We start from the raw sequence: 27,615 nt of genomic DNA on the forward strand, positions 1-27,615 counted from the left end.
AAAAAAAAAAAAAAAATAACTCACTTCAAAGTCTTGCTGGTAAAACCGAGCAAAGCTCGGAGCTTTTCCCAGAAGAGAGCAGAGTTACGGACAAGATCATCGTATTTGGCAGGAGCAGAGGAATCGTCGCATCTCTTGTTGTTGTCTGAAGGATAACCATTAACGGGCTCCACGTGAGTTTGAGAGTTCGGTGAAATATCAGTCGACATTTTTTTTTCGTTTTGGCCGTCTTTGGGGTAAAGAGAGGTAAGAGAGCAATTGAGTTTGAGGCGAGAGACCGTATTTAAGATTATTATTAATCCTACACTTATATTTATATTGAGTAACAAGATAAGGTTTTTAACCAAATTCACCACACAATTTTGAGTGATTTTTATCTTAAGAGATTTTTCCCTAAATCATCATATAGGGAAATTATTTTCTCTTTTTTGTAGTCAGACAAAGTTATTTACTTCCTTTTTTGGCTAATTAGTATTAATTACTTTTGATTAGGTTTAACTGTGATAGTGAGAGGCCTATAAACAAAAGCATCTTCCCCGGGTTAATGGGCCTAATTTTTTAATAACAAGACCGGACCGGTTAAACCGGATTGTCTATTTTAAACTGGATTTGAGTTGTTGAATCGCTGATTTTTTATCATAAAGAGATTTCGCCCTAAATCACCCACATAAGGAAATAATTTTATACTATTTTTTTAGTCAGACCAATTTTATTTACTTCATTTTTCTGTTAATTTAGGGGATGTTATTCAATGAAGACTTTTAATGGATTTAAAGTATCAGTAGATTTCACTATTTCATAGTACAATAGTTTTGTAAATGCATTGAACGTGGATTTGGATGTCATTCGGTTATTTGATAAGCATTACTGATGGTTTTGACATTACTAGTGGACTTTTTATTATTATTTTTGAAAGTAAATAAAAAATATAACATATCTATAATTGTCTAGAATTGTTGCAATCTCTTGATCGGGGAAGGGATATAGCACGATATTGAGAGTCACTAATGATGGCAGTTTGTAACTCGATGGTGCCATTTCTGGCGCTTAAACCTAATGTAAAAATCTTCAATTGAACTGGATTTGAGAAAAAGGTAAGTCTCTAAAACATTGTGTAAGACGGTTGATTCGGTAAGCACAAGGATGATGAAGAGGACGACGAAATCACCAGATATTATCGATTTCATCAAGAGAAGTCTGAGAAAGATGAAATATTTCAAAATTGTTAGGATTATGTTTGTTCGTGTTTTAGATGTAAAATACGCTAAAATTTAAAATGAAACAAAATCCATTGGAAATTGAATAACATCGATTTTACAAGTGCTTGAAAATCATCCAACAAATGTTTAATTGTATATTTTATTGTACTTTTTAAAATAGGTTATTGAATAACTCTGGATTTTGAAATACACCCAACTCCGTTAAAATACAAGGTTGAATAATTACTTTTGATTAGGTCTAAGTTTAACTGTGAGAGCCGAGCCCATAAACAAAAGCATCTTCCTCGGGTTAATGGGCCTAATTTTTTGATAACAAGACCAAACCCGTCAAACCGGATTGTAAACTGGAATTGAGTTATTTCGCTGGTTAAAACCGCTTGAACCGGTGATCCAATCAGTATCCGGTCCGATTGTCAAAACATTATCTTTGGGAAAATTTAAAAATCGTAACTTAACTGTTCCGACAATGTGGTAAAGAGACATTTTATTATTACATATTACAATAAATGAAAAATCTGTAGAAACAAAAATGTTTGATAATTCCACAACAACAATGACCAATTGTTTTCAAGTTGGTATAACTAACTGTGAAGCAGGAGAGGACTGAAGGACGAGAAACCAAAGCATGGAGACAAGCAAGATCAATTGTGTCAAAATATAGATACTGAGCTTACATGTTTTCCCTAAGATGACTTCACGGTTTGATTCAGGAGGATCTTCTGTCAAAGAATGTAACTTCTTAGGTTCTTGGGGTAATTGTAGTGAACTCAGAGATCCTGTGAGCATCAAATGCTCGATTTCGGCTTCGATCTTTCTCTGTAAAATGTCTTCGAGTTCAGATTCCATCTTCAAGTTTTCGAGTTCTTGGATCTTGGCTTCTTTTTCCTCGAGAGCAGCTCTTGCTTCCTCGAGTTTGTGTTCCAGATGTTGTACCTTCTCCTTCAAGATCAATGCCTTTAGCCCTGAGGATGTTGAGTTATCTTCTCCACAATTTTCATTTCTTGGCTGGTCTGATGAGCTCAGTTCATCTATGTTCGACTGTAATGGTATAGGTTCCTTACCTAACTCCTGAAAAGTTTGAACCTCTGCACACGTTTCAATTGCATAGTTAGTATAGAAATATCATATAAACATTGATAATTGAAATCAAGATTTGTGTGTGCAATAGTACCTTTCCAAAGAGCTTCCTGAAGAGCTGCAAAACTTTTGATAGAATCTGCAAAAGGATCCTTGTCTGCCCAATGATTGTTGTTTTCTTTACTCTCATCTCCATCTTCTTCTTTAATATACCCATTCTCGCTTAGGCTATACGTTTCAACTTCCTCCCTAACTTGACCATCTTTGCTAAATCCGCCAATATGAAATCTCTCATCTTTCTCTCCGTAGTTAGCAACAGAAACCGCACCACTCGAAAACACAAAATCACTACTTCTCAAGTCAGAATCCATGCTGGAACAAGGCTTCTCCTTCTCAATATCCACCGGCTCTTCACTAGCCTTCTTCACGGTACCACCACTCCATATTCTCCCTTGGCTACCTGAAACAACCTTCACTCCTATTGCATTACCGCTATGCTCTTCGCTTTTCTCAGAAGCTTGGCCAACAGTAAAGATACAACCAGGATCAGGAGGAATAAACCCGTTGACTACACCTGGATGATGCACCATATTAACAGAACCAACAGAGCCTTCACTACTCTGTCTTGCTTCAACTGAAGACAAGTCCACATGTTTAGAAGGAGGGTTCACTAAACCAGTCAAATTACGCTTCAGCAACTTACTACTACCATCATCAACAGGAGTAGCAGCGTCATCGTCCTTCACAGGACCATCTCTTTTGATCCTTCTCCATTTCTTCAATCCGAAACCTTTCCTCGTCGCCGATCCACCCGGAGACTCAACCCTGATAGAACTATCAACGCTGTTCGATCTTCGAGGTGGTGATCCAACACTTCCATTTGGAGTATGATCAGCAAGTACTGAGTTACCATTGTCTTCCTCCACAGATTCAGGGACTGAGTCATTCATGCCTAAATCCATAACTACTCCGTTAAGATCTCTCTAAAGTAACTAGATTTAGCTCAAAAAAATTAATATAAACTTCATCTACGAACTACGATGAGAAGAACCAAATTCAACAATCTCATCTGATCAAAATTCTAATAAATCTAACTTAGAAGAGGAATCGAATCGAATCGAAAAAAGCGTACCTAAATACAATCAGTAGACAAACTCATCCAACGTCGAGAGCTTCCACGAGTAACAGAATAATCTAACGGATGGGTCATGCGACGGAGAAACCCGCCGACATTGGAGAGGATACCGGAAGGGAACTTAATAGCTAAGCTGCTTGCGAATTGGCATCAACGAAATGATTGATAGAAGACCGAACATAATGATTTACGGACAACATAGTACAGACCTGGGTCCCACATGACATAAACCCCCCAGTGCGCGCACAGCTGGCCGTCCGATCTGGACTCTGGAGTACACAGAACAACATGTCGGAGAACCCAAGTAAATGAGCCCAGTTTATTGGGCTATTAAGGCCCATCAAATCGAGTCGCTTCTTTAGGCCATTAAACTATCCAAGTTTTGCACTAGAGACTAGATAGAGAGTAAAGAGTAGAGTGTTTTCAACTTCAGACTTATCCAAAAATTATGTTTTTGATATTATTTTATCAACATTTTTAGTATTTTGATAAAAATCATGTATATTACTATCTTTCATTTGATATACAGTATAGACTTCATTTTTTTTTTGTCAACTGATGTTATTGATAAACTTGGTTCCAACCAAGGTAGGTTACAAGGTAGAATACTACGCCCAAAAGAGGAGAGGCTTAAGCCGACGGACTACAAGTATGTCCTCGGAGACTAAGGCCGAAGGAAAACAAGATTTCCCCAGAAACTATGAAAGACCATACATAAAAGCAGCATTTGATAACAAAAAGGAAAGAGGACAGCAACCTTAATCTAAGAGCAGAAACAACCGGCTAAAAAACCTTAAGGGAAACAATAGAACCAAGAGAGCATAGAACCTCTTCTTCTAACGCACAAACGGATGAGATTTACCAAGGATGCCCACGGCCAACTCAAGAATAACATCAACCATCTCCTAACACGATGAGAGCCAATCTCTCCTAACCAAGAACCAGGGACTTCATAACATGGCAAGCAAGACCACTCACTTCTGGAAGTGACGACGACGTTGATACGCCCATGAACGTCAAAATAGAAGTCTTCAAAACGCGAGGAGCAAGGCTTAACTTCTCGAAGAAACACCAATCTCATAAACGAAACCGACGAAAAAGGAGAAAGCTATCACCCACTATGCACAACAAGAAGAAGAAAGGACTCCGCAAACTTAAGGTTCTACCATCACAATCAAATAAAAACGAAACCTCTGCCTAGATAGGAGCCGAGACATCCCAAACGAAAGCTACTAAATCTGCTCGACATTACTAAGACCACCATAAAGCTACCACTACCAACAACCAACTAAAGCAATTCCATCTCACTCTAACAAAACGTCAAAGAAGAACGGCCAGAAGGCCGGCTTACCGGACAATGGAAACAGACGAAACCATGGCCATGGATTTCCGAAAAAACCAAACCTTGAGATCCACCAACAAAAACAGAGCACCCGACAGATCAACAGATCTCGGACACCCAACAACAACCCTCTCTGGAGAAGCTGACCACCGACAGAACCAAACACCCTCGCCGTGAAGATCTACCATTTCCACCAAGATAAGTTTTTCTCCAACGAGATACAAGAGGAAGCAGAATTGCGGAACCATAAAACTACAGCATAAACGAAAGGGGAAGCCACTGACAGCGTGGGCGAGAAGCGCCAACCACCGGAGTGACTTCCCAGTCACAGATCTGAGAAAAGTCTAGGGTTTTACTATTTGGGGGGGAGAGAGCGGCGTTTGAGAGAAAAACCAGTATAGACTTCATATCTTCATGATTTACCTCCATAACATTTCTTAGATTTGCTTAATTGTTTGTGCATGTAACACACATAATAGCTACTTTATTGTATTATTATAATAGATTGCATTATTAATTATTTATTTTTATTAAGATTATTAATATTTATGATTTATTATTGTATTTTTTTTATAAAAAATGTAACTAATTAAAACACTAGAATATATTTAGGATGTAATTTGTTATGTTTATAATATATGAATCAAAATTCAAAATAAAATTTTTTGAAATTAAATAATAATCAAATAAAATTAATATTATATTGATGAGATACCTAATAGTATCATAAACACATATATATATATATATACACACATTATGTTAGTTGTATCATCTTAACATTGTACTACCCTTCTCTCATTGTCATAGTAACAAAAAAAATTATTTTTCTACTCGTTGCCTCCATCAAAATGGCTCGGTTGGCACGGGCAACATTTGTCATATTTCTCATTTGTTTTATGTGTCTTGAATCTTATGCCCATGTGAGAGATCTGACTTCACCACCCGAAGTACTGATGGATACAATTTATGGAAGCTATAAAAGTGGACCTAGTCATCGAGGAAGAGGTCACCATCGAGGAATAGGTCACCATGGCCATGTACCACCACCACCAAAAGTACCGATGGATACAATATATAGAAGCTATAAAAGTGGACCTGATGATCGAGGAAGAGGTCACAATGTACCGCCACCACCAAAAGTATTGATGGATACAATCTATGGAAGTTACAAAAGTAGACCTGATGATCGAGGAAGAGGTCATGATGTACCATCACCACCAAAAATACCGATGGATACAATTTATGGAAGCTATAAAAGTGGACCTAGCGAGCGAGGAAGAGGTCACAATGTACCGCCACCAGGCCCACCAGGTCCACCACCAAAAATATTGATGGATACAATCTATGGAAGTTACAAAAGTGGACCTGATGATCGAGGAAGAGGTCATGATGTACCACCACCACCAAAACTATAATATAGTAGGGTTAAACCAAACTATAAGCCTCTTTCAGTATCATTAACTAAAACTAATTAAATTTCCTTATAAAAATAAGAATATAATTAAATATAGTCAGAAAAATAAATCGTTACAAGTTTGAATCTCCATGGACAAAGTCATCACAAATTCAAATATATCCTTAACAACTCGAACATATTTGTGTAAATATAAAAATAAAATAGACTAAAACTGAAAATTTTATAGGCATATTATTTCTTTAGCATTCAGATAAAAAGAAAATATGAATATAGTCAAAAAAAACAAATCATTACAAGTTTGAACTTCCATAGATAAAACCATCCCAAATTCAAATACAACTTGAACATATTTGTGTAAATACAAAAATAAAATAGACTAAAACTGAAAAAATTATATAGACATACATCATTTCTTTAGCATTCAGATAAAAATGTATACCTCCTCACTTATATACATGTTTATGTGTATTAGAAAAACTCAAATTATATATACGCATTCTCAACAAAAAGAAAACAAAAACTCAAATGATATACCAAAATTAGTCTATTATTTTTTAATCGTTGATCATAATTGACACACAATAATAAAATTGATTTCAAGTTGAAAAGAAAAAAGTAGTAGTTCAAAATCCCTAGTTCACAATAGAGAATATCATGAAGATGTAGTTACCGCAGCAGGCTGTTGTTTGGAACAAGGAGCTGCAAGGACACAGGACTCTGCATCTGAGGATAGACGAGTGAAGGATGACAAGGAAGCACAGCTGACGTGTCTAATCCCATGTTGGTCAAATATGAAGATAAAGCAGAATCGAGAGAAAATATATTTGGAGAATATCCTTTTCGACGATTAAGGAAAGAGAGACTTTGGCAAACAAGCAATTGCCTTAGACGAAGATTTGAAGATCTTTTAGTTAGAATTTTGTGAGGTAGAGTATAAAAGACCGGGAGGGTTTAGACGTAGGTTTTTTAACATTTCGAAAAAACCTTTTGTGAGAGATTGTAACTTCAAGGCTAATCAAAGAAAGCTAAGAAGGTGAGTGTTGAGATATTCTCTTAGATCTATATTAGTGAGAGTTTAGATAGAAAAGAGGAAAGTGCTTAGATTTATTCTTGTAATCATTTACGTGTTTGATAAGAATAAATAGAGAAGCGTTTGCTTGGCGTTTTCCAAGCAGAAAATTGTGATGTTAACCGTCTATACCATTACATATCAATCATATAATCCGAAGAAGAGATCCGTGAGGAAGAGTGAGTGGCTTACTACGTCGTCAACAACACAACGTGGGTCGACGATTGACTTCTCAACGAAGAATGTTACTTTCCTTTTGTTGATTTATTAATTCTAATAAATACCAATAGTGACCCAAATGATATTCAATTTGTTTATATCTTTTGCATGATGCATGCGTTTATTTATTATATATGCTCTGTTTCCTGTAAATTCAACGTTAGATTTATAGCCAGCAACGAAATTTCAACATAAATCTTCGTAGATATCGACTTTACTTGATTCAAACGTACTATTCAGAAGTTGATTCCTCGACTTAATTATTTCACTATTTGAAATTTTCAATGAGCGATAGTGAACAAGTAGGTTAAAAGAACAGGTCAGATAAAAGAGACCATGAAACTAATTGCGTAACAACATATCATAATTCATAAACTAGAGATACGTGAGTACCTTTTTAAATATTTTTTAAAACAATTTTAGTAAGTGTAAATATATTTTGGTAAAATTATTAATTATGTGTTGTCTTTTACAGGTCGACAACACGAACTCGATATTCTCTTATACTCCTATAATTTATCACATGTTTTAGCCAAACGTAATTAATATTATCTTTTTAGTCATAAATTGTGTCCGTGTGGTCGAATATTTTTTTTCTTATTTACTTTGTTTTAGTTGGATCTTGCCAATGTTGGTTGCGTGAAAAGAACGATCAGGTTCATGTGAGCGTTGATTGTTGAATCAATTGTGTGAATTCCACGCGCCTAGTTTTACACAATTGAGAAGAAGAAAGCCATTTGAATGGGACCTATCTGTGAGTAAGCAAGTATCAGTATCATACGTCGATTTTGGCTTTTGTGTATGTTGGACAGCGAAGAGAGAAGCCTTGTATTTGAAGCAACTACTATTAGTATTAAAATCAAATCAACTATCATAAATNTTTTTTTTTTTTTTTTTTTTTTGCTAGTAACTAACGAGTTTGATGTTTTAATTTCTAGTATCGATTGGTTGAAAGTTTGTACAACTATCGATCGTTTATTACTTATTTACTTAATTTGTGATGACATATACACATAGGTCTTCGTGAGTGTCTCTGTATATTTCTATGCTGTTAAAAAGTTAAACGAGACTACTAGAGATGTATTACTTTAGTCCAATAACAACAAGATGTGAATCATGCATGTGACCAAAAAGAAAAGAAAAAAAAAGGGAGAGAAATTGAACAAGTATTCGTGAAAAGGGGACAGTTGTACAAAAAATGAGGCAGATTTGAATGCGATGATTCCGCTATTTCAAGAAAACAAATATATCATCTTCAATATGAAATGCATGAAAGTGACGGGTAAGATTTTCAAATCGTATCGACTTTTCGTCTTTTCTTCGAGACTTCGGCCCCATTTGTATATATGTCTACAAAAAGTATGAAAAACAAAAATCTTTATGCATTTTGGACCAAAGTGTTTTTCTCTGTTATATTGGTCTAAGATAATACTCTAAATATAAAAATAAATCTAACATGAAATGAAATCATAAAAAATGGAATCTTTGGAGGTCACAAGATGTGCGCTCGTGCGGCCGAAGAAACTGACAAAAAGATGCAAGCCTACTACGGCCCCGCCCCCGACCGCACTCTCGTATTTTTCATAAACCCCCTCAATTCAGTGCTTTATAAACGTATCAAGAGTTGTTAAATAATCCATCCTCTCCGGACCCTCGCTTTTTAGTATTATTATACAGATTTTGGACCTTTTTAACATCTACCAATTTTTTAAAAAATGTATAGAATATGCAAATACGTGAAAGGAGGAATTCGATTTCGATATCATTTTGGTCTCTTCCCCCAAAATTTATTCGTAATAGTATATGTTAATGTCAAGGATTTTGCAATCTGATGTTTTGTTTATTATATTTTTTTCAGAATTTAGTATATAGTATAAATAATTAATTAATGTTGCCTCGGTTAATATTAATTTACTACTTAATATGGCACGGATTTCAAAACTTTATACTATAAAAATTTGTATATCCAGCTAAGTTTCTCTTATTTACTTATTTCTTCTGTTTCACAAATCGTTCTAGAGTATTTTTTTGTTTCACAAAAACTGTCATTTTATATTTTCAATGTAATTTTAATATCAAATTTTCTAATTTACCCTTAATCCAAAGCTTTTTCTATTAGATTTAAATGATAAATTGCTCATTAAATAGAAACATATATGTATAATTCAAGTTTTTCTTAATTTGTGTATAATTGGTCAAAATCACACTCTTTGTGAGACAGAAAGAGTATTATATAATAGAGTTTCAGCTTAGACTAACTAACCTATAATTGTGTTTTAGGTGAGAGTTAGATATGGACGAAATAGATAAGTTTGAATTGATTTTTCTAAATTTAAAGTTCTTTTTGTTTGTTCTGCGCAACTACTCGAGCAGTGCAAATTTATTCATTATATGCACGAGTAGCGCAAGCACGATGCATCATTGCATATAAACAAATCAACGACATCCAAATTTTCAATAACTATATGAAGGCACGTAATTAGTTAATATTTCAAATTAATAAATAATTTCTAAGTACGAATAGTTGGTAGTTTTATAAAACTTCGATTATGTATGTTGAGGTTTCAAAAGTTAAACAAGGATAATTTAAAGTTTTAACAGGTCCGGCTCATTGATAATACATAATTCTAACTTAATCTCGTACCTACCAAAATTAAGTTGCTGTCACGTCTCTTGCATGCATTATTGGTCAACATTTGAAGTGATAATCATGTAAAATCGTTGAAAACACTTGCATTTTTCTTTTGGTCAGGACACTAATTACGTTTCAAGCATGTATTTTATATAAAACGTACAGAGAGAGATATTAACCAAAATTTGGTAAAGTTGGACATTGATGGAACTATGGATCCGATTATTTATTTGTCCAACCAATTCTAAACTTTGAGTCTTTGACAGTTGTGTTATATTTTAGGGGTGAGGCCATAAAGTACAAACAATACCAGTGGGGGTGGGGCGTATAATTCTGATATAAGAAGTTACTAGGAGCATGTTTGTTTTTTTATATCACGAAGCTAGTGCTTCGTGCGTGTAGGGTTATAAAGTTACATACACGCGTAGAAAAATACGAGAATGGTGGTGGGGAATTAGGTCTATATGGTAATTATCATTTATGGAAGCGAGAGACGTTCCTGCGGAGTGAGTAATACAGCTATTAGACCATGTGCATCGGTCAAGGACAATTTTTGGTCCTTCAAATATTTTATTCTTATTTTGATAGTTTCTTAAGATTATTATGAGCATTGGTGTAGGACAAATTTTGGTCCCTCGAATAAATTAATCTTGATTTCATGTATTAACACAACCGAATCAAAAATCAATACAAATTCAACAATGTGTTACTGCATTAGTAATAATGGAAACTGCAAGCTGCAAAGTCTCTAGCTTTCTCTTTTTCTCAGCATGCGAGTCTCCATTTGCAACACCAGTGGAGACAGGTACATCCACTTGCTTCTGTCCGGAATATAACACCTGCACTTACAAAGTAGAAGAGGAGAACCGCTGCTAACTTCTACTTTGTCCCGTCCTATTCCAAATGCAGTAGAAGAGTACAACACATTCAGAAACAAAACCAAGAAACTACATATATGGACAATGGTAGCTATTTAAATCAAATATTACAGGAATTAAGATAACTTAGACACATAAGATTCAGCATTAAAAGTAACAATTTCTTACGGTTCAAACAAAAAGCCATCTAGAGTAATTAAACAATGCTTTCAAATAACATTCACCTTTGATTCAATTACTTTGACGTTTAACTTACCAGATTACTAGTCTGGAAAACAAAACTTACAATTTTCCCACGGATGAATTAATTTCCAAGTAACAAGACAATACCTGAGAACTGAATTGATTTTTGTTCTCCTCCTCATTGCCCGGCGCTTCATTCACAACTGTTGGTTGTGAATTCAACTCAGTAGGAATTTGTGTAGGAGGATCATCAGCTGAAGTCTCTCTCTTTCTGAAAACTCTGAAGTTCAAAAAGCAACCAAAATAAGTAGACAAAGAAGCAATAGTAGTGCTCACCGGTTAACTAACAAAAGACAAAGATGAATAAAAACAATATGAAAACCTTTCAAGCTTCAGATCCTTCTTCTTTCGAGATGTTCCTGTTTGCCCGAAATTGAGACTCGAAGTAGCTCCTACAAAAGGCTGAAACTTAAGACGACTACAACATGAGCTGCATTGCGACAAGACGCCCAAATTGCCACTAAAACTAGCCACCGCGAGATTCATGTCCTTACAACAACTCTGTGAAATAGAAACAAATTTACACAACACAGCTTATAAATAACATACAGATTATACGATGCAACAAAGAAACATACCTCAGCAAGAACCCTAATCTACAAAATCCAGATATTGAAACACGAAATGAAATTGGCAAAACTATCCCAAAGTAAATGATTATTTTTTCACAGAATTACAACTCTACGAAATCAAATCTAAAATTACACGAAATTAAACTAAAATTTTCCGATCCTAATCACACGGATCCCAACTATCAAGAATGAGAAATCGATCCGAATCTGATGAAAAACAAAAATAAATCGAAACTACACAATCCGCCACCTATCTAAAACGAAATTAAAAGGAAACAATAGATATATCATCAAGGGAAGAAATATGGACTATACCAGAGTCAGATTCTTCTTCTTCGCAGACGAACGAGAGAGAGAAGCACGACGGAAATGGTGATGATTGAAGGAAGCTGCGTAAAGAGAGAGAGTCGGAGAGAAAACAAATGATCTCGATACTTCGATTTTTTTTCCTTCACCCTACCCAAACCTCTCACACGCGGCCACGTGTTATGAAGGACCGAGCAATATACGTCCCTCTTGTAGATACGTTTCTTTGATAATTTATTGATTTACATTTAAATTTGACATTTTAATTAGGAAGGACGGACGAAGGACGGTGCGATGCACATGCTCTTAATGTAACCTGAGGATATGATTTTTGCTTCAATAGTCCCAAATAAATCATGAGGAATTTATGATGATTAAGCAAAACTAACAGTCCTTTAGATTAAGTTACAGGTTTACAAACTCTCCTCTAAGGAGAGCCGAACGCAGATCAGTAAACTTACACAGGAGGAGACTTGACCATGGTATGTTGTTTACAACACATGATACAACAAACCATGAAATAAAACAGAAAGAAACATAACTAGGCTTAAAAGCTAAAACAAAGGGATTAAAGACCCAAAAGATAAAGATGGGGAGTGTGATCTGTTGCCAGACTGATAACTCCGATGATAAACATTGCCGCATAGGATTCATAAGATTCCTAGCAGTTTGATTAAGCAAAACTATTAGTTGCGGTAACTTGTAAAATTCGAAGCTCAGACATGTGTTGATGCTTTTTGGTATACCTGATTTTGAATCCTATACGTCATCATTGCAATTCATATATGGTTCCTTGATTTTTTTAAAAAAGAAGTTTAGTTCCAAGAGATCTCAATAATTTAAAAGTATGAAAACCGAACTATACATAGATACTTGCATGGAACAAATTCTAATTTTACATGTTGCACAAATACAGCGTTAGATTTCATTGACATTATTAACATGAGACCACTTGAAAAAAAAGCACACAAATCTAAAAGTCCCCCACAGAAAACAGAACTTTCGTTAGATTTATAAAGATTCTTGTAAAAAAATTCATATACACTAAAAACCAATTGACGTGGAGTTTGATCTATTGTAATTATAATTTTTTTATAATTGCACGAATACTACTACTATTAGGTGGGAATGTGAGATTAAATAATTAAGTGGGAAAAAATTAGTCTTAAATAATAATGATGATGCATATCCTCTTTTCACGTAAGATTAGTCTCTTTGTTTTGTCTTCTTTAGCTTTTTTCTTCTCCTCTTTGCCAATTTTTTCTTCTCTTTTGCTTTTACATTTTTTCTAGCAAAGATTCATTCACTTTTTCTTCTTCTTCAATTCTATCACGAGAATTTCTCAGTTTCTCATCTTGTCAAAGCAAATTAAAAAAAAAAAAAAACACTCTCTTCTTTTCTTTTTTCTTTTTTTACTTCCGGGAAAATTCGTTTTTATGTAGCGGTCGTACTAAACACGCTTCCTTTATGTGTATCTAAAAGCTGTGGAATCTTAAAACCACTGCCCCCTTTTTTTTATGGTTGAATTCAACAAAATTTTTTTTTTTTTTTGGATCCGACCATCTCTGCAACATCGTACTTTGGGAGACAACACTGTCTTAAGACCATCTCCGTTGTCTTCTCTTCTTCACTTGGAGAACAAAACTCTCTCTGTCTCTCTGTACTTTCTCCTTTCTCTTTTTCCGTATCTGCCAGCCTTTGATTCCACTTTTTTTTTGTTGTTTCTTCACAACTAATCTCTAAAAGCAAGCACATATACATGTATGTTCATCTTCTTCCTTAGAAAAAAGTCTTGATTTTGCTAACTTCTTTACTCTTATTTCAGAAAAAAAACTAATTTTCACTTTGGATTATTTCAGTGTTGGGGTGAAAGGAAGGATTCAGGTGGGGTTAATGGAGGATAGGGTTATCTCATCGAAGTAATTTGATCGAACACTTGGTGTGCCTAAAATAATAATATGAAGCAACAACAATGGCAGTTCTTGTTCCTCTCCTTGCTCGTATTGTTTCTAATAGTAGACGCTCGTGACAGACGGCTACTCAGAGACGACGTTAGCAAAGAAGCTACTCTATTAACGGCGTTTAAACAAATCTCCGTTAAGTCGGATCCTAATAACTTTCTTGGTAATTGGAATTACGGGTCGGGTCACCCATGTTCTTGGCGAGGCGTCTCTTGCTCTACCGATGGTAAAGTCACTGGTCTCGATCTACGAAACGTTGGTCTTACCGGAACCCTAAATCTCAATAATCTCACGGCGTTGTCCAATCTCCGGAATCTTTATTTACAAGGGAACGAGTTCTCGTCTGGTGATGACTCCTCTGTTTCATCTTCTTCAAGATGTTCTCTCGAGGTTTTGGATTTATCTTCAAACTCGATTACAGACTCTTCGATTGTGGATTACGTTTTCTCCACATGTTCCGATCTGGTCTTTGTTAACGTCTCGTATAACAAACTCGCCGGGAAATTAAAGACTTCTCCGTCGTCGACGAGACTCACCACTGTTGATCTCTCCAACAATCTCTTTTCCGATGAGATTCCGGTGACTTTCATATCGTCTCTGAAACACCTCGATTTAGCCGCTAATAATTTCTCCGGCGACTTCTCTCGTCTCAGTTTCGGACCCTGTGGGAACCTCACCGTGTTCAGTATATCGCAGAACAACATCTCCGGCCACAAATTCCCGATCAGTCTCTCGAATTGTAAACTCCTCGAAACGCTAAACCTATCTCGGAACAGTCTCACCGGAAAAATCCCCGGCGATGGATACTGGGGAAGTTTCCAGAATCTGAAACAGCTCTCCCTCGCACACAACCTTTACACCGGCGAGATTCCACCGGAGCTTTCTCTGCTTTGTCCAACTCTAGAGGTTCTCGATCTCTCCGGAAACAGTCTCACTGGTCAGCTTCCGCAAACCTTCACTTCCTGTGGCTCGTTACAAAACCTGAATTTGGGAAACAACAAGCTCACCGGCGATTTTATAACCACCGTGGTGAGTAAGCTTCCAAGAATCTCTCATCTTTACTTGCCCTTCAACAACATCTCAGGCTCTGTTCCGATTTCGCTCACCAACTGTAGTAATCTGCGAGTTCTTGATTTGAGCTCAAACGAGTTCACTGGCGAAGTAGTACCATCTGGCTTCTGCTCTCTACAAAGCTCTTCGGTTCTTGAGAAGTTACTTATTGCTAATAACTACCTCTCAGGAACTGTTCCTTTAGAGCTTGGTACATGCAAGAGCTTGAAGACGATAGATCTTAGCTTCAACGCTCTCACTGGTCCGATTCCTAAAGAGATATGGACGTTGCCGAAGCTCTCAGACTTGGTTATGTGGGCTAACAATCTCACTGGTGGGATACCAGAAGACATTTGTGTTGATGGAGGAAACTTGGAAACGTTAATCTTAAACAACAATCTCTTAACCGGTTTTATACCAGAATCAATCTCCAAATGCACCAACATGCTTTGGATCTCTCTTTCTAGTAACTTGCTTACAGGGGAGATTCCGGTAGCTATTGGTAATCTCGAGAAGTTAGCGATACTGCAACTGGGGAACAATTCTTTGACTGGTAACGTTCCACATGAGCTTGGGAAATGCAAGAGTCTTATCTGGCTTGATCTTAACAGCAACAATCTAACTGGGAATCTCCCAGCTGAACTTGCAAGTCAGGCTGGACGGGTAATGCCTGGAAGCGTCTCTGGTAAACAGTTTTCGTTTGTGAGAAACGAAGGTGGGACGGATTGTAGAGGTGCAGGTGGTTTGGTTGAGTTTGAAGGCATTCGTGCAGAACGGTTAGAGCATTTTCCGATGGTTCATTCATGTCCCAGGACTAGGATATACTCAGGTATGACCATGTACACGTTCACCGAGAACGGGAGTATGATCTACTTGGACCTATCTTACAATGCAGTTTCAGGTTCTATTCCTTTGGGTTATGGTGATATGGGGTACCTTCAGGTCTTGAATCTTGGACATAACCTGTTAACCGGAACCATACCTGATAGCTTCGGGGGATTGAAAGCAATTGGGGTGCTTGATCTATCTCACAATGAACTCCAAGGATTCTTACCTGGATCACTTGGAGGGCTCTCTTTTCTTAGTGACTTAGATGTCTCTAACAACAATCTAACTGGACCGATCCCATTCGGAGGCCAACTTACAACGTTCCCAGTCACAAAATACGCCAACAACTCTGGCCTCTGCGGGGTTCCTCTGCTACCTTGCAGCTCTGGTGTTCGTCCCACGGGATCCCATACTCACCCTAAGAAACGGGGTATTGCGACTTGGGTGATCACAGGGATTGTGTTTTCTTTCATGTGTATTGTGATGCTTACTATGGCGCTTTACAAAGTAAGCAAGGTTCAAAAGAAGGAAAAGCAGAGAGAGAAATACATTGAGAGCCTTCCAACCTCTGGTAGCAGCAGTTGGAAGCTTTCTAGCGTTCCTGAACCGTTGAGCATCAACGTAGCAACCTTTGAGAAGCCGTTGCGTAAACTTACTTTCGCACACCTTTTAGAAGCCACAAATGGGTTTAGTGCTGATAGTATGATTGGTTCAGGCGGGTTTGGAGATGTCTACAAGGCTCAATTCGCTGATGGATCTGTTGTTGCGATCAAGAAGCTGATTCAAGTCACGGGACAAGGGGATAGAGAGTTCATGGCGGAGATGGAAACTATTGGAAAAATCAAACATCGAAATTTGGTACCGTTACTTGGATACTGTAAGATCGGCGAAGAGAGACTTCTTGTCTACGACTACATGAAATACGGAAGCTTAGAGACTGTTTTACACGAAAAGACCAAGAAGGGAGGAATCTTTCTGGATTGGTCTGCGAGGAAGAAAATTGCAATAGGAGCTGCGCGTGGGCTAGCTTTCCTGCACCATAGCTGCATTCCTCATATTATACATAGGGATATGAAGTCAAGCAACGTTCTTCTAGACCAAGATTTCGTAGCCCGTGTCTCAGATTTTGGTATGGCAAGGTTGGTGAGCGCTCTAGATACTCACTTGAGCGTGAGTACGCTCGCAGGTACTCCTGGGTATGTTCCACCAGAGTATTACCAGAGTTTCCGGTGCACTGCTAAAGGAGATGTGTACAGCTACGGAGTTATACTTCTCGAGCTACTCTCAGGCAAGAAACCGATCGATCCAGAGGAGTTTGGTGAAGACAACAACCTTGTGGGATGGGCAAAACAACTCTACAGAGAGAACAGAGGAGCTGAGATTCTTGACCCGGAGCTAGTAACAGACAAATCAGGGGATGTTGAGCTACTTCATTACTTGAAGATTGCGTCTCAGTGTTTGGATGATCGGCCGTTCAAAAGACCAACTATGATTCAAGTCATGGCAATGTTCAAAGAGCTCGTTCAGGTGGATACAGAGAACGATAGCCTCGACGAGTTTTCGCTCAAGGAAACGCCGTTGGTCGAAGAATCACGAGATAAAGAGCCTTAAGAAGATGAGAGATTGTAGAATTCAGGAAGATCAAGAACATTTGATATTTGTTATTTTCTTCCGATTTTTGTTGTTAGTGATTCAGTGTATATAATAACAGTACAGCCAATCCAAGTCTTTAGATGTGGAAAAATGGAATGACAGACATCGACACTGAAGGTTTTTACTTACCACACACGGTTCTACCGTTCTAGGATACAGAGAATTACTTCCTTCCTTGTATAGTTTTTGTATCTTCGTTCTATTTTGTTATTATTTTCTAAGCCATGTTATATGTGATGATGATTCACAATACATACTGAAAGTCTTTCTACATGTGTTCCTTTCTTTAATTTGATATTGAACTCTATAGATAAGATTTTTGGAGCTGTTATATGGAGATTCTTGGTAACTAATACACTTGTATCTGATATTTGTTTAGGTCTCAAGTTTGGCGATTAAGGAACAAAAACTTCATGTCATATTGTCAGACAAATAAGATCTCTCTGCTTATTTCGTTGAAGAATATGGATACATTACATATACGCGTTACAAAAAAGTGAAGAACAAAACCAAAACAAAAAGGAGAAAATTAATGCGTCTTTATAAAAGAAGGAAAAAAAATTACTTAAGGGATAGACATACATACATTCCAATGTCATGTATATACGAATAAACCATATACTTTAAAAAATCAATTTCATTAAATAAAAATAATTAAGAAGAAAAGACCCAAAAAACCAGAAAAATTAATCCGTTGGCCAAACGTCTCTCAACCGATTGTATCAACAGAAGAATCCAAAGTCTTTTGTTGCATTAAAACGTATTGCTTTTCTCGGTAAAATTTAACTTAGGCTCCAGCGTAAGGGTTAGGCTTAGGTGTGCCCTTGACTAGACCACATTGGAGGCTTGTCTCAGGCATGTTGTATTCATCTCTCAGTGACTTCTCTGGCGACAAGACACTTGCGTAAAGCTGCTGTCCTAAGTAACGTCTCTCGGTGTTTTCAGATCGAATGTTCCACATTCCACAGTTGTCGAATGTGAGCAAGATTGCTGCCCAACATTTTGGGTAGACTTGGACTGTGTGTCTGCTCACTGCGTCCAGGAGGTTGTAGTTCTTTCTCTTCTCTGGGGTCCAAGTCCCTGGCTCGACACTTTGAAACAAAGTGAATTTGATAATTATGTTAAAATGAAGGGTTACTTGATGTAAAAGAAAGTATTTGGGTTACTTGTTGTAAAAGAAATATATAGACGTAAGTATTGCATTTGTTTGTTTATTTCACTTACGCGACGGCAAAGAAGGAGTAACCGTCCAAGTGCCAAGACTGAACACTCTTCTCGTGGTTCTCAAACACCACCTCAATGAAGGTGCGGTGAGTGATGTTAAGAACATTTGGCTCGATCTTGATGGTCTTGATTTGTTCTGGGGTTGGGTTATCGGTGATGGTGTCGTACTTGAAAACCTTGTCGGCAATACCAAAGTACTCGGCAAGCTTCAATGGGGTTTCCGGGTCAGTGTGTGAGACTCCGTTCAACGCGTACCTGAGCTTTCCATCGACCTTGCCTTGTGTGTTCACAAGCTTGATGGTACGTGTGATGTTGATCTTTCCGTAGTGGTAAGATCCCTGAGGGTTAGGCCTGGCTGCACTGGCGGTCAAGTTCCACCTGAAAGATCGGAACTGGTTCAAGGACCAAGCCCAGCCGACTGGACCAGCGGGTAGCTGCGAAGAGGCGGGGCCTTTTCCTCCCTCGTAGCGGAGAAGACCAGTTGTGGTAATAACCGACTTCAAGAACCTAGAGGATGCAACCATGTAGTAATCTTTAGCTTCTTGGTCAGCGGTAAGGATGGTTCCGTAACACTGACCGACATGAACGTCGAGAGAGTCATAATCGTTCTGGAGAACGTGGGATCCTTCCATCTCAACGAGCTTCAACTTGTGGTTCTGAATCCTAAAGTTGAGAGATGTCTTCAAACCCACGTTACAGATCCTAACCCTATAGGTCTTTCCAGGTTTCAAGGTAAAGAGGGGGGCATCGGATCCATCGCCTTTCCCGGACTTTCCATTGATGAGAATACCATCTGGACGGCCAAGAGTACGACCACCATCAAGGAATTTCTTCAACTGAGTGTGGCTCTTAGTGTACCAGTCACCGATCAAGACGGTGTAGTCATCTTCTGGGTCAGCGTAAGGAACCGGGATGAGAAGACGGCTGTTCACACGGAGTCCACCGAATCCACCAGCGGAACGGTGCAATGCGGTGCTCGGGTAGTAGAAATAGCTTCCGATCTGATCCTTAGGCTGGAAATGGTAAGTGTAGTTGGTACCGGGCATGATTGGACACATGGTCCCGGGAGTCCCATCTTGCCAACAGTTCTTCCTGTGTTGGATCCCATTCCTAAAACGCAAAATAATATAAATTATAAAACATCTGAGAATGAGCGGACTCTTGGGTAAATAATTTTCTATTAAAAACATGCATAGAGATTGAAAACTAATGTTATTACCATGTGAGGAGGAAAGGTTCGTCGAGGTTATTGAAGACATTAATGATGATGTTGTTGTTGGAGGTTGAGTTGATGTTGGGACCAGGGAATTGGCCGTTGATGAGTATGACTTGTTGTGGAACGCCGAGAGGAGACACGGTTCCGTAGGTCACGTTCCACACGTGATGGAAGTAAGGGTCTTCTGCTCGGACCACCAATGTTGCGGCTGCGGCCAGGTAGAGGCACGCGGCCAAGAGTTTAACCCCTCGCATAACAATAAACAATTTCTGGTTCGGATAACAATTTTAGATTTTTATGTGTTTTGGTGGGGTACTACTAATTGTTTATTGTTATATAATTATGCTTTGGGGTTTGAATTTCGAGTTGTGGAAATGTTTGAATGCGTTTTTATAGGGTTTTCTTAGATAAATGTTTTTCCTGTTTTCTCTCATCTTCTTTGGGTTCTCCTATCATCTCGCTACTCCTTTCGTCCATATTTGGTGAGTTAAGACTTTTGAAGTTTTTAACCTCTCCCTATTTTTGGTGTTTTCTTTTTGAATTCTCTATTTTTTGTTTTTTAATGTTTTTTTGGTTTCCATGTCTTGGAAAATTTTGCTATTTTGGATTTAAAAATATTTTACAAGATAGAAATTTAACAAAGTAGTAGTACCATAACGTATAGGACCTAAAAAAACATTCTCGACCATTATAGAAAATACTTTGACAATCACATTATCTTATTATATGACTAACAAAATTTTGTAAAGTTTATATCAATACGAGATTTTGACATATGTGAAAGTTAATATTTAATAGGAAGGATTCAAGATTACAATATTTTGTTTTGAACAATATTAATAATGTGAAAAGATAATTATCAAAAAGTTACAGAAATTACAAAACAAAATTTTGACATGTGTCAAGTTTATATCAATATGAAATTTTGACATATGTGAAAGTTAATATTTAATAGAAAGGATTCAAGATTATAATATTTTGTTTTGAACAATATTAATAATGTAAAAAGATAATTATCAAAAAGTTACAAAAAATAGAAGTTTTTTTATAAATAATAATTAGGAGATTATATATATATATATTTCATAAAAATTCAAAATTATAAAATTATTTACTTATTTTAAATTTTAAGTTATTAATTCTAAAAAATAGAAATGGGATTAAGGAAAATATACAGTTAATTATTAATTCTAAATTTTGTAAATACTCACTCTATATAAACATAGATAGTCTCATATTTTTTCTAACAAAATAATTTATTCAAAATATTGCTTTCAATTTTGTTCTATTGATAAAACTTTTTTAATGGAAAGGTAAATTTTTCTTATATTTTTAAACCAAATTTTCTGCTACTTTTTTATCTTTCAGTTTATAATAGTTAAGATTAATATGTTGACCTAAAAAAAGATTAAATATTTTCGTCTTCTTTTTCTAATACTGTATTTCAAAATTTAATGTATTATTTTTAGATTGTTTTATTTAATTTATCTTTTCACCTTTGAATTATTTGAGATTCAAATATTATCGTGCTTATAAATTTCTATTATTTCTTTATTTATGTCAAATTAATTTTCTTTCAATTTCTCAATCTTGATTGATTGGTCATAGACCCTCTTTTTTTGTGCAAACATAATTGTTACCATTCATTTAATCTCAAAGGGAGATAAGGAGTAGAAACTCATCAACCTAATGGTTTCATAAAATAGACTAATCAAACACAAGTTTACAACAAACATAAATAGATAGATTAGAAAAACATTAACTGTTTTTGATAGATCCATAGGAGTTCGGAGATTGTGACACCCTGGTTTCCGGATAGGTTTAAAAGAATTGATTTGGCCACCTATGTCACCAAAGTGCATTTATCTTTTCGATCAAGGGTCCTGAGAGAACTTCAGAGTTAAGCGTGCTTGAGCTGGAGTAGTTTCAGGATGGGTGATCTTTCGGGAAGTGATTGTCAGAACTATGCGAGTGAGGACAAAACACAAGGAAAGAGCATATGGTGATTTGTAGGGTCGATAAACAAGTATTTAAAGTCTACCAGACGTAGTAAACCGACCGTCGGATATGACTAGTCCAAGAGTAGATATGGGGCCCACTGAGGAAGGTAAGCCCATGGACTAGAAGTGGACATGGGGCTCACCTAAGCAAGGTAGCAGTCGGGGCTTTCCAGAGACAAAGGCTACATCATGGTGTGTCAAAGACACTTCCACAAATACATTGGAAAAATTAACATTAGTTACTATCAAAAGATTTTGTGACGTTGGAAAAATATCTTTAGTTCATTGGTTGTCGAAGCAAGCCGAGGTTCTCTTTATGGTGGAGGAAGTTGGACGCAAGATTATCTCCCCAAGAGAGGAAGGTGGAGGAGGCTGGACGCAAGGATATCTTCCCAAGGGAGGAAGGTGGAGCCAAGGTTCTCTCCATGGTGGAGGAGGTTGGACGCAAGGTTCTTTCTATAAGGGAGGAGTGCAGAGCTGAGGTTCTCTCCATGGTTGGTCATACACTATTGTGATGATACATAATTGATTAATATACTATGTAACATATTTTTTATTCAAAATATTATTTGAGCCAATAATTTTAGTAATTAAAAAAACTATGCAAAAGTGAAAGTAAAGAGACACATAATAGTTAGCTTGATGTATTCATACAGATATTTTCTAGATGGTGGTAAAAAATATATTTTTAACATACAATATATTTAGGTATAAAAAAATATGTTTTTAATGGTAACATCAATAAAATATTTGTAAATGAACATAGATCAGTATATTATAGCAAAAATAAAACTTCTAAATAACGTAAAACAAATTTTAATATATTTCTGTTAAATTTTATTTTATTTATAAAACTTTAAACCCGCACGTCGGGCATCGGGCAGATCCTTATCTAGTTTTACTATAATTATTGGTTTTTTTTTTGGGATGAATTACGTCTCTCTATAATAACATTTTTGTTATCTGTATTTTTTTACTTATAATCTTTTTATATAGTACTAGAAAAATAATTTGATATGTTCCTTTCATCTATATACGATTTGAATTCAAACTCCAAAGGCAAGCTTAGATATGACAATGGGGATCAGGTTATGGGACATAGCATTTTTGTAAACAACATAATTAAGGTTAGGAAAGGGAACAAAGGTAGACTCTTAATAAAAACTAGCCCACCTCACCGGAGTCATCAGAGTCGCCGTTCGCTCTAGCTTCTACAATACATACAACCAAAAGCTTCGGTGTTAGAAGTAATATCTCTTCATTTGACCCCGTTCGCTTTGTTGCTTAACAGTTACACTATATGTTTCCAAATTAGTTATATGTTTTTCTTTTTCTTGCCATGGGACCAATTGCATAGGTTTATAGTCTTTGGTTGTATTCCTAAACTATTTTTATTTTCGATGAAATATTTAAATTCTTAACAAAAAAAAAAAAAAGAGAAAAGAAACTAGTATCTCGCCCAGTCGCCCTTTTCCGTAATCCTACGAGTTAGTCAATCATTTTATGGCAAATTCAAGGAATTAAATAGACCAAAAAATATTAGAATTTACTTTCCTATACATCTTGCACTATGGAGATTTTGGAAAGAAGCATATATGGTGTCCAAATACTTAATGCTCTATATATCAGCGTTAAATCACTGATNGATGAAATATTTAAATTCTTAAAAAAAAAAAAAAAAAGAGAAAAGAAACTAGTATCTCGCCCAGTCGCCCTTTTCCGTAATCCTACGAGTTAGTCAATCATTTTATGGCAAATTCAAGGAATTAAATAGACCAAAAAATATTAGAATTTACTTTCCTATACATCTTGCACTATGGAGATTTTGGAAAGAAGCATATATGGTGTCCAAATACTTAATGCTCTATATATCAGCGTTAAATCACTGATGCCAAAACGTACAAGTATTCCTCCATAATTCTCAAAATATATCCAGTGTCCGTACGTACGGAATTTATATTAAAAATGCATTAAAAGAATTATGCGCCTATAAATCATTAATCACTCATGTATATTGGCAATACCAAATTTATTGAACTGGAGTTAACTTGAGAATAAAGCAGGAATCATCAATTAGCCAGTTGGAGAAGGACAATTGTTATATAACAAATTAACAAGTAATGAAAAAACATTTTAAGTTTAAATTTGAGACACTAAAAAATGATTATTAACTTACCAAATAGTCATATACAATTAAGAAATGTGACAATACAAGAATTAGGAGAAAGACGATAAATATTTCACGTATAAGACAGCGCGAGGATTTCAGTTACCATTCATTGGGCCTTTTCCTATCCCACATCTCAACTCACAATCTATGTAATGTAATAATGTGAATACATAAATCAATAAATTACATTCTTTTGTTAATAATATACCGTATACACCCATGTAAAATCGTAAAAAACATATGAATATATCGCAAATGTAGATCATTATCGTGTTTTAATATTTTTTTTTTGTTTTAAAGTAACGAAAGAAGAATGGAGTAGATAACCGAAAACGGTATTTAAAAAAAAAATAGTCCATCTTTGAATAACATTCAAGCTTAAGTTCTGTTACAATTACAAAGTCCGATATACACAATTACAAAGTATGTAGTTTCTTACTGGACCGTTATAATTTTTGTCCGTGTGGAATAATCAACCATAGCTGAGGTATGTTAAAACAAACAAAATCACTTGATGACACTTGTCAATAGTTAAATTTGGTATCGTTAGAGACATTTCCAATATTAGAATACGATCCGAGTTGTGTGCTCGTTCGGAAAAATCGAAATCCTGAGGACCAAAGAGAGCGAGAGAGATTCAAAAATAGAAGTTTCATGTAAAGAGAATTAGAGATGCAGCGTGAAAAAAGGCAACAATTCCGTGCAAACCAAGGTACCTTCACCTGCATAAATACTTAATCACGACATCACCAAAAACTCGTCAAGAGCAAGAGAACATAGTTTCTTCTTGCTTTTGAGGAAACAAAAAAATAATTAAAATATTTTTTTATATAGGAAAGGGTTAATTTATTAATAAAAAAATAAAAAGAAGCAGAAAAGAGAAAATGCAGGGTGGTAGGCTTTTGACGGTGTTGGTGTGCCTCGCCTCCACGGTGGCCATTGTTAGCGCCGGAGACCCTTACTTCTACTACACGTGGAACGTGACCTACGGAACTGCCGCTCCCCTCGGAATTCCTCAACAGGTGATTCTCATCAACGGACAGTTCCCTGGTCCTAACCTAAACTCGACCTCCAACAACAATGTTGTCATTAACGTCTTCAACAACCTCGACGAGCCTTTCCTCTTGACCTGGTTCGTAACCAATCTTTCTCGTTCCTTCTTCACAACATGTCATTAGGTTGTTCGGTTTATATTTTTTTTAAAAGGTTGTTTTCAAAAACAAAACATTTTAGAAATTGAAAATATTTTTCATCATCTTTTGCAAACCTCAAAGGCCAAATGCAAATGGGAGTTCTCTAATTAATTTGGATAAAGAGATTTCATTTTTGATGTTGTATCTACAATTAACAAATAAATTTATGTTAAAGATCTTAAAGTTTGTAGATTTATTTTTGCATTAGGACTAGGTTACATTGTATCTAATTATATATGACTTAGATGCTTAGTCCTGACAATGGTTTTTGGTGACGTGGCAGGAGTGGACTTCAGCACAGGAAGAACTCCTGGCAAGATGGTGTGACTGGGACCTCATGCCCAATCCCAGCAGGCACCAACTTCACTTACCATTTCCAGCCTAAGGACCAGATCGGTAGTTACTTCTACTACCCATCAACATCTCTCCACCGTTTCGCCGGTGGTTTCGGTGGCCTCCGTGTCAACAGCCGTCTCCTCATCCCAGTCCCTTACGCTGACCCCGAAGACGACCACACCATCCTCATCAACGACTGGTTTACCAAGAGCCACACCGCTCTCAAGAACTTCCTTGACAGTGGTCGCACTCTTGGATCCCCCGACGGTGTTCTCATCAACGGGAAATTCGGTAAAGTTGGCGAGAAGAACGAGGCTCTATTCACCATGAAGCCAGGAAAGACTTACAAGTACAGGATCTGCAATGTTGGATTCAAATCCAGTCTTAACTTCAGGATCCAAGGACACAAGATGAAGCTTGTTGAGATGGAAGGCTCTCACGTCCTCCAGAACGACTACGACTCTCTTGACGTCCACGTCGGACAGTGTTTTGCCGTTCTAGTGACCGCTGACCAAGTGGCCAAGAACTACTACATGGTTGCATCCACTAGGTTCCTCAAGAAGGAAGTGAGCACTGTTGGTGTGTTGAGCTACGAAGGAAGCAACGTTGAGGCTTCAGCTGAGCTCCCCAAGGCTCCCGTCGGCTGGGCTTGGTCTCTCAACCAGTTCAGATCCTTCAGATGGAACTTGACCGCTAGTGCTGCCAGACCTAACCCACAAGGATCTTACCATTACGGAAAGATCAACATCACCCGTACCATCAAGCTCGCCAACAGCAAGAATGTGGTGAACGGAAAGGTCAGGTTTGGGTTCAACGGTGTATCACACGTTGACACCGAGACTCCCTTGAAGCTTGCTGAGTACTTCGGAATGGCCGAGAAGGTTTTCAAGTACAACGTCATTAAGGACGAACCAGCAGCCAAGATCACAGCACTAACTGTCGAGCCCAATGTCCTCAACATCACTTTCCGTACCTTTGTCGAAATCATCTTCGAGAACCACGAGAAAAGCATGCAATCCTTCCATTTGGACGGTCACTCCTTCTTCGCTGTCGCGTAAGCCTCCCATTCAAAACCAATTCTCGCAATAGGTCTTTCTTTATGAGATCCCTAACACTTAGCTCTATATAACATGTGTTTTGCAGTTCCGAGCCAGGAAGATGGACACCAGAGAAGAGAAGTAACTACAACTTGCTCGACGCAGTTAGCAGACACACCGTGCAAGTGTACCCCAAATCGTGGTCAGCCATTCTCTTGACATTCGACAACGCCGGTATGTGGAACGTCAGATCAGAGAACTGGGAGAGAAGATACTTGGGCGAGCAATTGTACATCAGTGTTCTCTCACCTGAAAAATCACTAAGAGACGAGTACAACATCCCTCTCAACACCAACCTTTGCGGTATCGTCAAGGGCTTGCCATTACCTACACCTTACACTATTTAAGCCTCACTTCGACAAAGTTTTTTTATTTCATTTATATGTAAAATTCTACTTTTCCAAAGTGAGTGTATTACGTGACTAATTAACCCTTTCCTAATCTCATTAAACCCTACTATATATAATTTAACTACAGACCAAATTGTTGTTTCACTTATAAGTTATAACCTAAATTGACTTCTTTTATACACAAGAGACTATTGTTCAACTCACAGAGAGACATTTGAAATTAATTAAACTCAAGTGATTAAGTAGAAAAGATATTAAATCCTTGTGGATATTCTGTGAATAAAATCCTTCAAAGTCTCCTCGATCATATCGATCGATGAGTAAATCCGAAAAGACCACACTAGCGAATAAGAGATTCAAATATTGGTTTCATGCAAACCAGATTAGTTTCACAGTGTGATATTGTTCGAAAGAAGAGGAATCG

At 36.9% G+C, this 27,615-nt stretch overlaps 7 protein-coding genes across 8 annotated transcripts in view; 3 read left to right on the forward strand and 4 right to left on the reverse strand.

The window, feature by feature from the left end:
* Positions 1–282, reverse strand: part of LOC104745577 (high mobility group B protein 10-like) — a 2,915-nt gene extending 2,633 nt beyond the window's left edge. Inside the window, exon 1 of the mRNA XM_010466864.2 lies at positions 25–282. Within this exon, the coding sequence (XP_010465166.1) occupies positions 25–209 (185 nt within the window). The 5' untranslated portion in view covers positions 210–282. The remainder of the gene's footprint in view (positions 1–24) is intronic.
* On the reverse strand, positions 1,690–3,605 carry LOC104745579 (WPP domain-interacting protein 3-like). 2 transcript variants are annotated; one of them, XM_010466865.1, is made up of 3 exons: positions 3,430–3,605; positions 2,392–3,249; positions 1,690–2,305 (listed from the first exon to the last, which is right to left on the reverse strand). In XM_010466865.1, exons 2-3 carry the CDS (start codon positions 3,245–3,247, stop codon positions 1,788–1,790), a joined length of 1,374 nt encoding a protein of 457 aa, XP_010465167.1. In that variant the 5' UTR covers positions 3,248–3,249; positions 3,430–3,605; the 3' UTR covers positions 1,690–1,787. The 2 variants fall into 2 exon arrangements, with proteins under 2 accessions (XP_010465167.1, XP_019092201.1); XM_019236656.1 differs by having other exon boundaries at positions 2,392–3,253; positions 3,449–3,552.
* Positions 5,563–6,302, forward strand: LOC104745580 (cleavage and polyadenylation specificity factor subunit 6-like). Its single transcript, XM_010466866.2, has one exon. The coding sequence runs from the start codon at positions 5,626–5,628 to the stop codon at positions 6,190–6,192; it is 567 nt and encodes a 188-aa protein (XP_010465168.1). The 5' UTR covers positions 5,563–5,625; the 3' UTR covers positions 6,193–6,302.
* LOC104745581 (probable zinc metalloprotease EGY2, chloroplastic) lies at positions 10,740–12,415 on the reverse strand. The gene is made up of 4 exons (XM_010466867.1): positions 12,123–12,415; positions 11,558–11,736; positions 11,323–11,455; positions 10,740–11,008 (listed from the first exon to the last, which is right to left on the reverse strand). Exons 2-4 carry the CDS (start codon positions 11,719–11,721, stop codon positions 10,994–10,996), a joined length of 312 nt encoding a protein of 103 aa, XP_010465169.1. The 5' UTR covers positions 11,722–11,736; positions 12,123–12,415; the 3' UTR covers positions 10,740–10,993.
* On the forward strand, positions 13,412–17,878 carry LOC104745582 (receptor-like protein kinase BRI1-like 3). The gene is made up of 2 exons (XM_010466869.1): positions 13,412–13,874; positions 13,973–17,878. Exon 2 carries the CDS (start codon positions 14,072–14,074, stop codon positions 17,561–17,563), a length of 3,492 nt encoding a protein of 1,163 aa, XP_010465171.1. The 5' UTR covers positions 13,412–13,874; positions 13,973–14,071; the 3' UTR covers positions 17,564–17,878.
* Positions 18,027–20,391, reverse strand: LOC104745583 (L-ascorbate oxidase homolog). Its single transcript, XM_010466870.1, has 3 exons — positions 20,049–20,391; positions 18,830–19,939; positions 18,027–18,696 (listed from the first exon to the last, which is right to left on the reverse strand). The coding sequence occupies exons 1-3, from the start codon at positions 20,297–20,299 to the stop codon at positions 18,393–18,395; spliced, it is 1,665 nt and encodes a 554-aa protein (XP_010465172.1). The 5' UTR covers positions 20,300–20,391; the 3' UTR covers positions 18,027–18,392.
* Positions 24,997–27,317, forward strand: LOC104745584 (L-ascorbate oxidase homolog). Its single transcript, XM_010466871.2, has 3 exons — positions 24,997–25,347; positions 25,692–26,798; positions 26,888–27,317. The coding sequence occupies exons 1-3, from the start codon at positions 25,100–25,102 to the stop codon at positions 27,186–27,188; spliced, it is 1,656 nt and encodes a 551-aa protein (XP_010465173.1). The 5' UTR covers positions 24,997–25,099; the 3' UTR covers positions 27,189–27,317.

The sequence above is a fragment of the Camelina sativa genome, chromosome 15, assembly GCF_000633955.1.
Source record: "Camelina sativa cultivar DH55 chromosome 15, Cs, whole genome shotgun sequence".
In the NCBI taxonomy this organism is placed as follows: Eukaryota; Viridiplantae; Streptophyta; class Magnoliopsida; order Brassicales; family Brassicaceae; genus Camelina; species Camelina sativa.

Coding starts and splice junctions, on each gene's coding strand:
- LOC104745584 (XM_010466871.2), top strand. CDS start 25,100: ATGCAGGGTGGTAGGCTTTTGACGGTGTTGGTGTGCCTCGCCTCCACG. Junction 25,348..25,691: donor GAGCCTTTCCTCTTGACCTG/GTTCGTAACCAA, acceptor GTGACGTGGCAG/GAGTGGACTTCAGCACAGGA. Junction 26,799..26,887: donor CACTCCTTCTTCGCTGTCGC/GTAAGCCTCCCA, acceptor TGTGTTTTGCAG/TTCCGAGCCAGGAAGATGGA.
- LOC104745581 (XM_010466867.1), bottom strand. CDS start 11,721: ATGAATCTCGCGGTGGCTAGTTTTAGTGGCAATTTGGGCGTCTTGTCG. Junction 11,456..11,557: donor AAGGATCTGAAGCTTGAAAG/GTTTTCATATTG, acceptor TTTGAACTTCAG/AGTTTTCAGAAAGAGAGAGA.
- LOC104745583 (XM_010466870.1), bottom strand. CDS start 20,299: ATGCGAGGGGTTAAACTCTTGGCCGCGTGCCTCTACCTGGCCGCAGCC. Junction 19,940..20,048: donor GAACCTTTCCTCCTCACATG/GTAATAACATTA, acceptor TTTGCGTTTTAG/GAATGGGATCCAACACAGGA. Junction 18,697..18,829: donor TACTCCTTCTTTGCCGTCGC/GTAAGTGAAATA, acceptor TTTGTTTCAAAG/TGTCGAGCCAGGGACTTGGA.
- LOC104745579 (XM_010466865.1), bottom strand. CDS start 3,247: ATGAATGACTCAGTCCCTGAATCTGTGGAGGAAGACAATGGTAACTCA. Junction 2,306..2,391: donor TCAGGAAGCTCTTTGGAAAG/GTACTATTGCAC, acceptor AAACGTGTGCAG/AGGTTCAAACTTTTCAGGAG.
- LOC104745580 (XM_010466866.2), top strand. CDS start 5,626: ATGGCTCGGTTGGCACGGGCAACATTTGTCATATTTCTCATTTGTTTT.
- LOC104745582 (XM_010466869.1), top strand. CDS start 14,072: ATGAAGCAACAACAATGGCAGTTCTTGTTCCTCTCCTTGCTCGTATTG.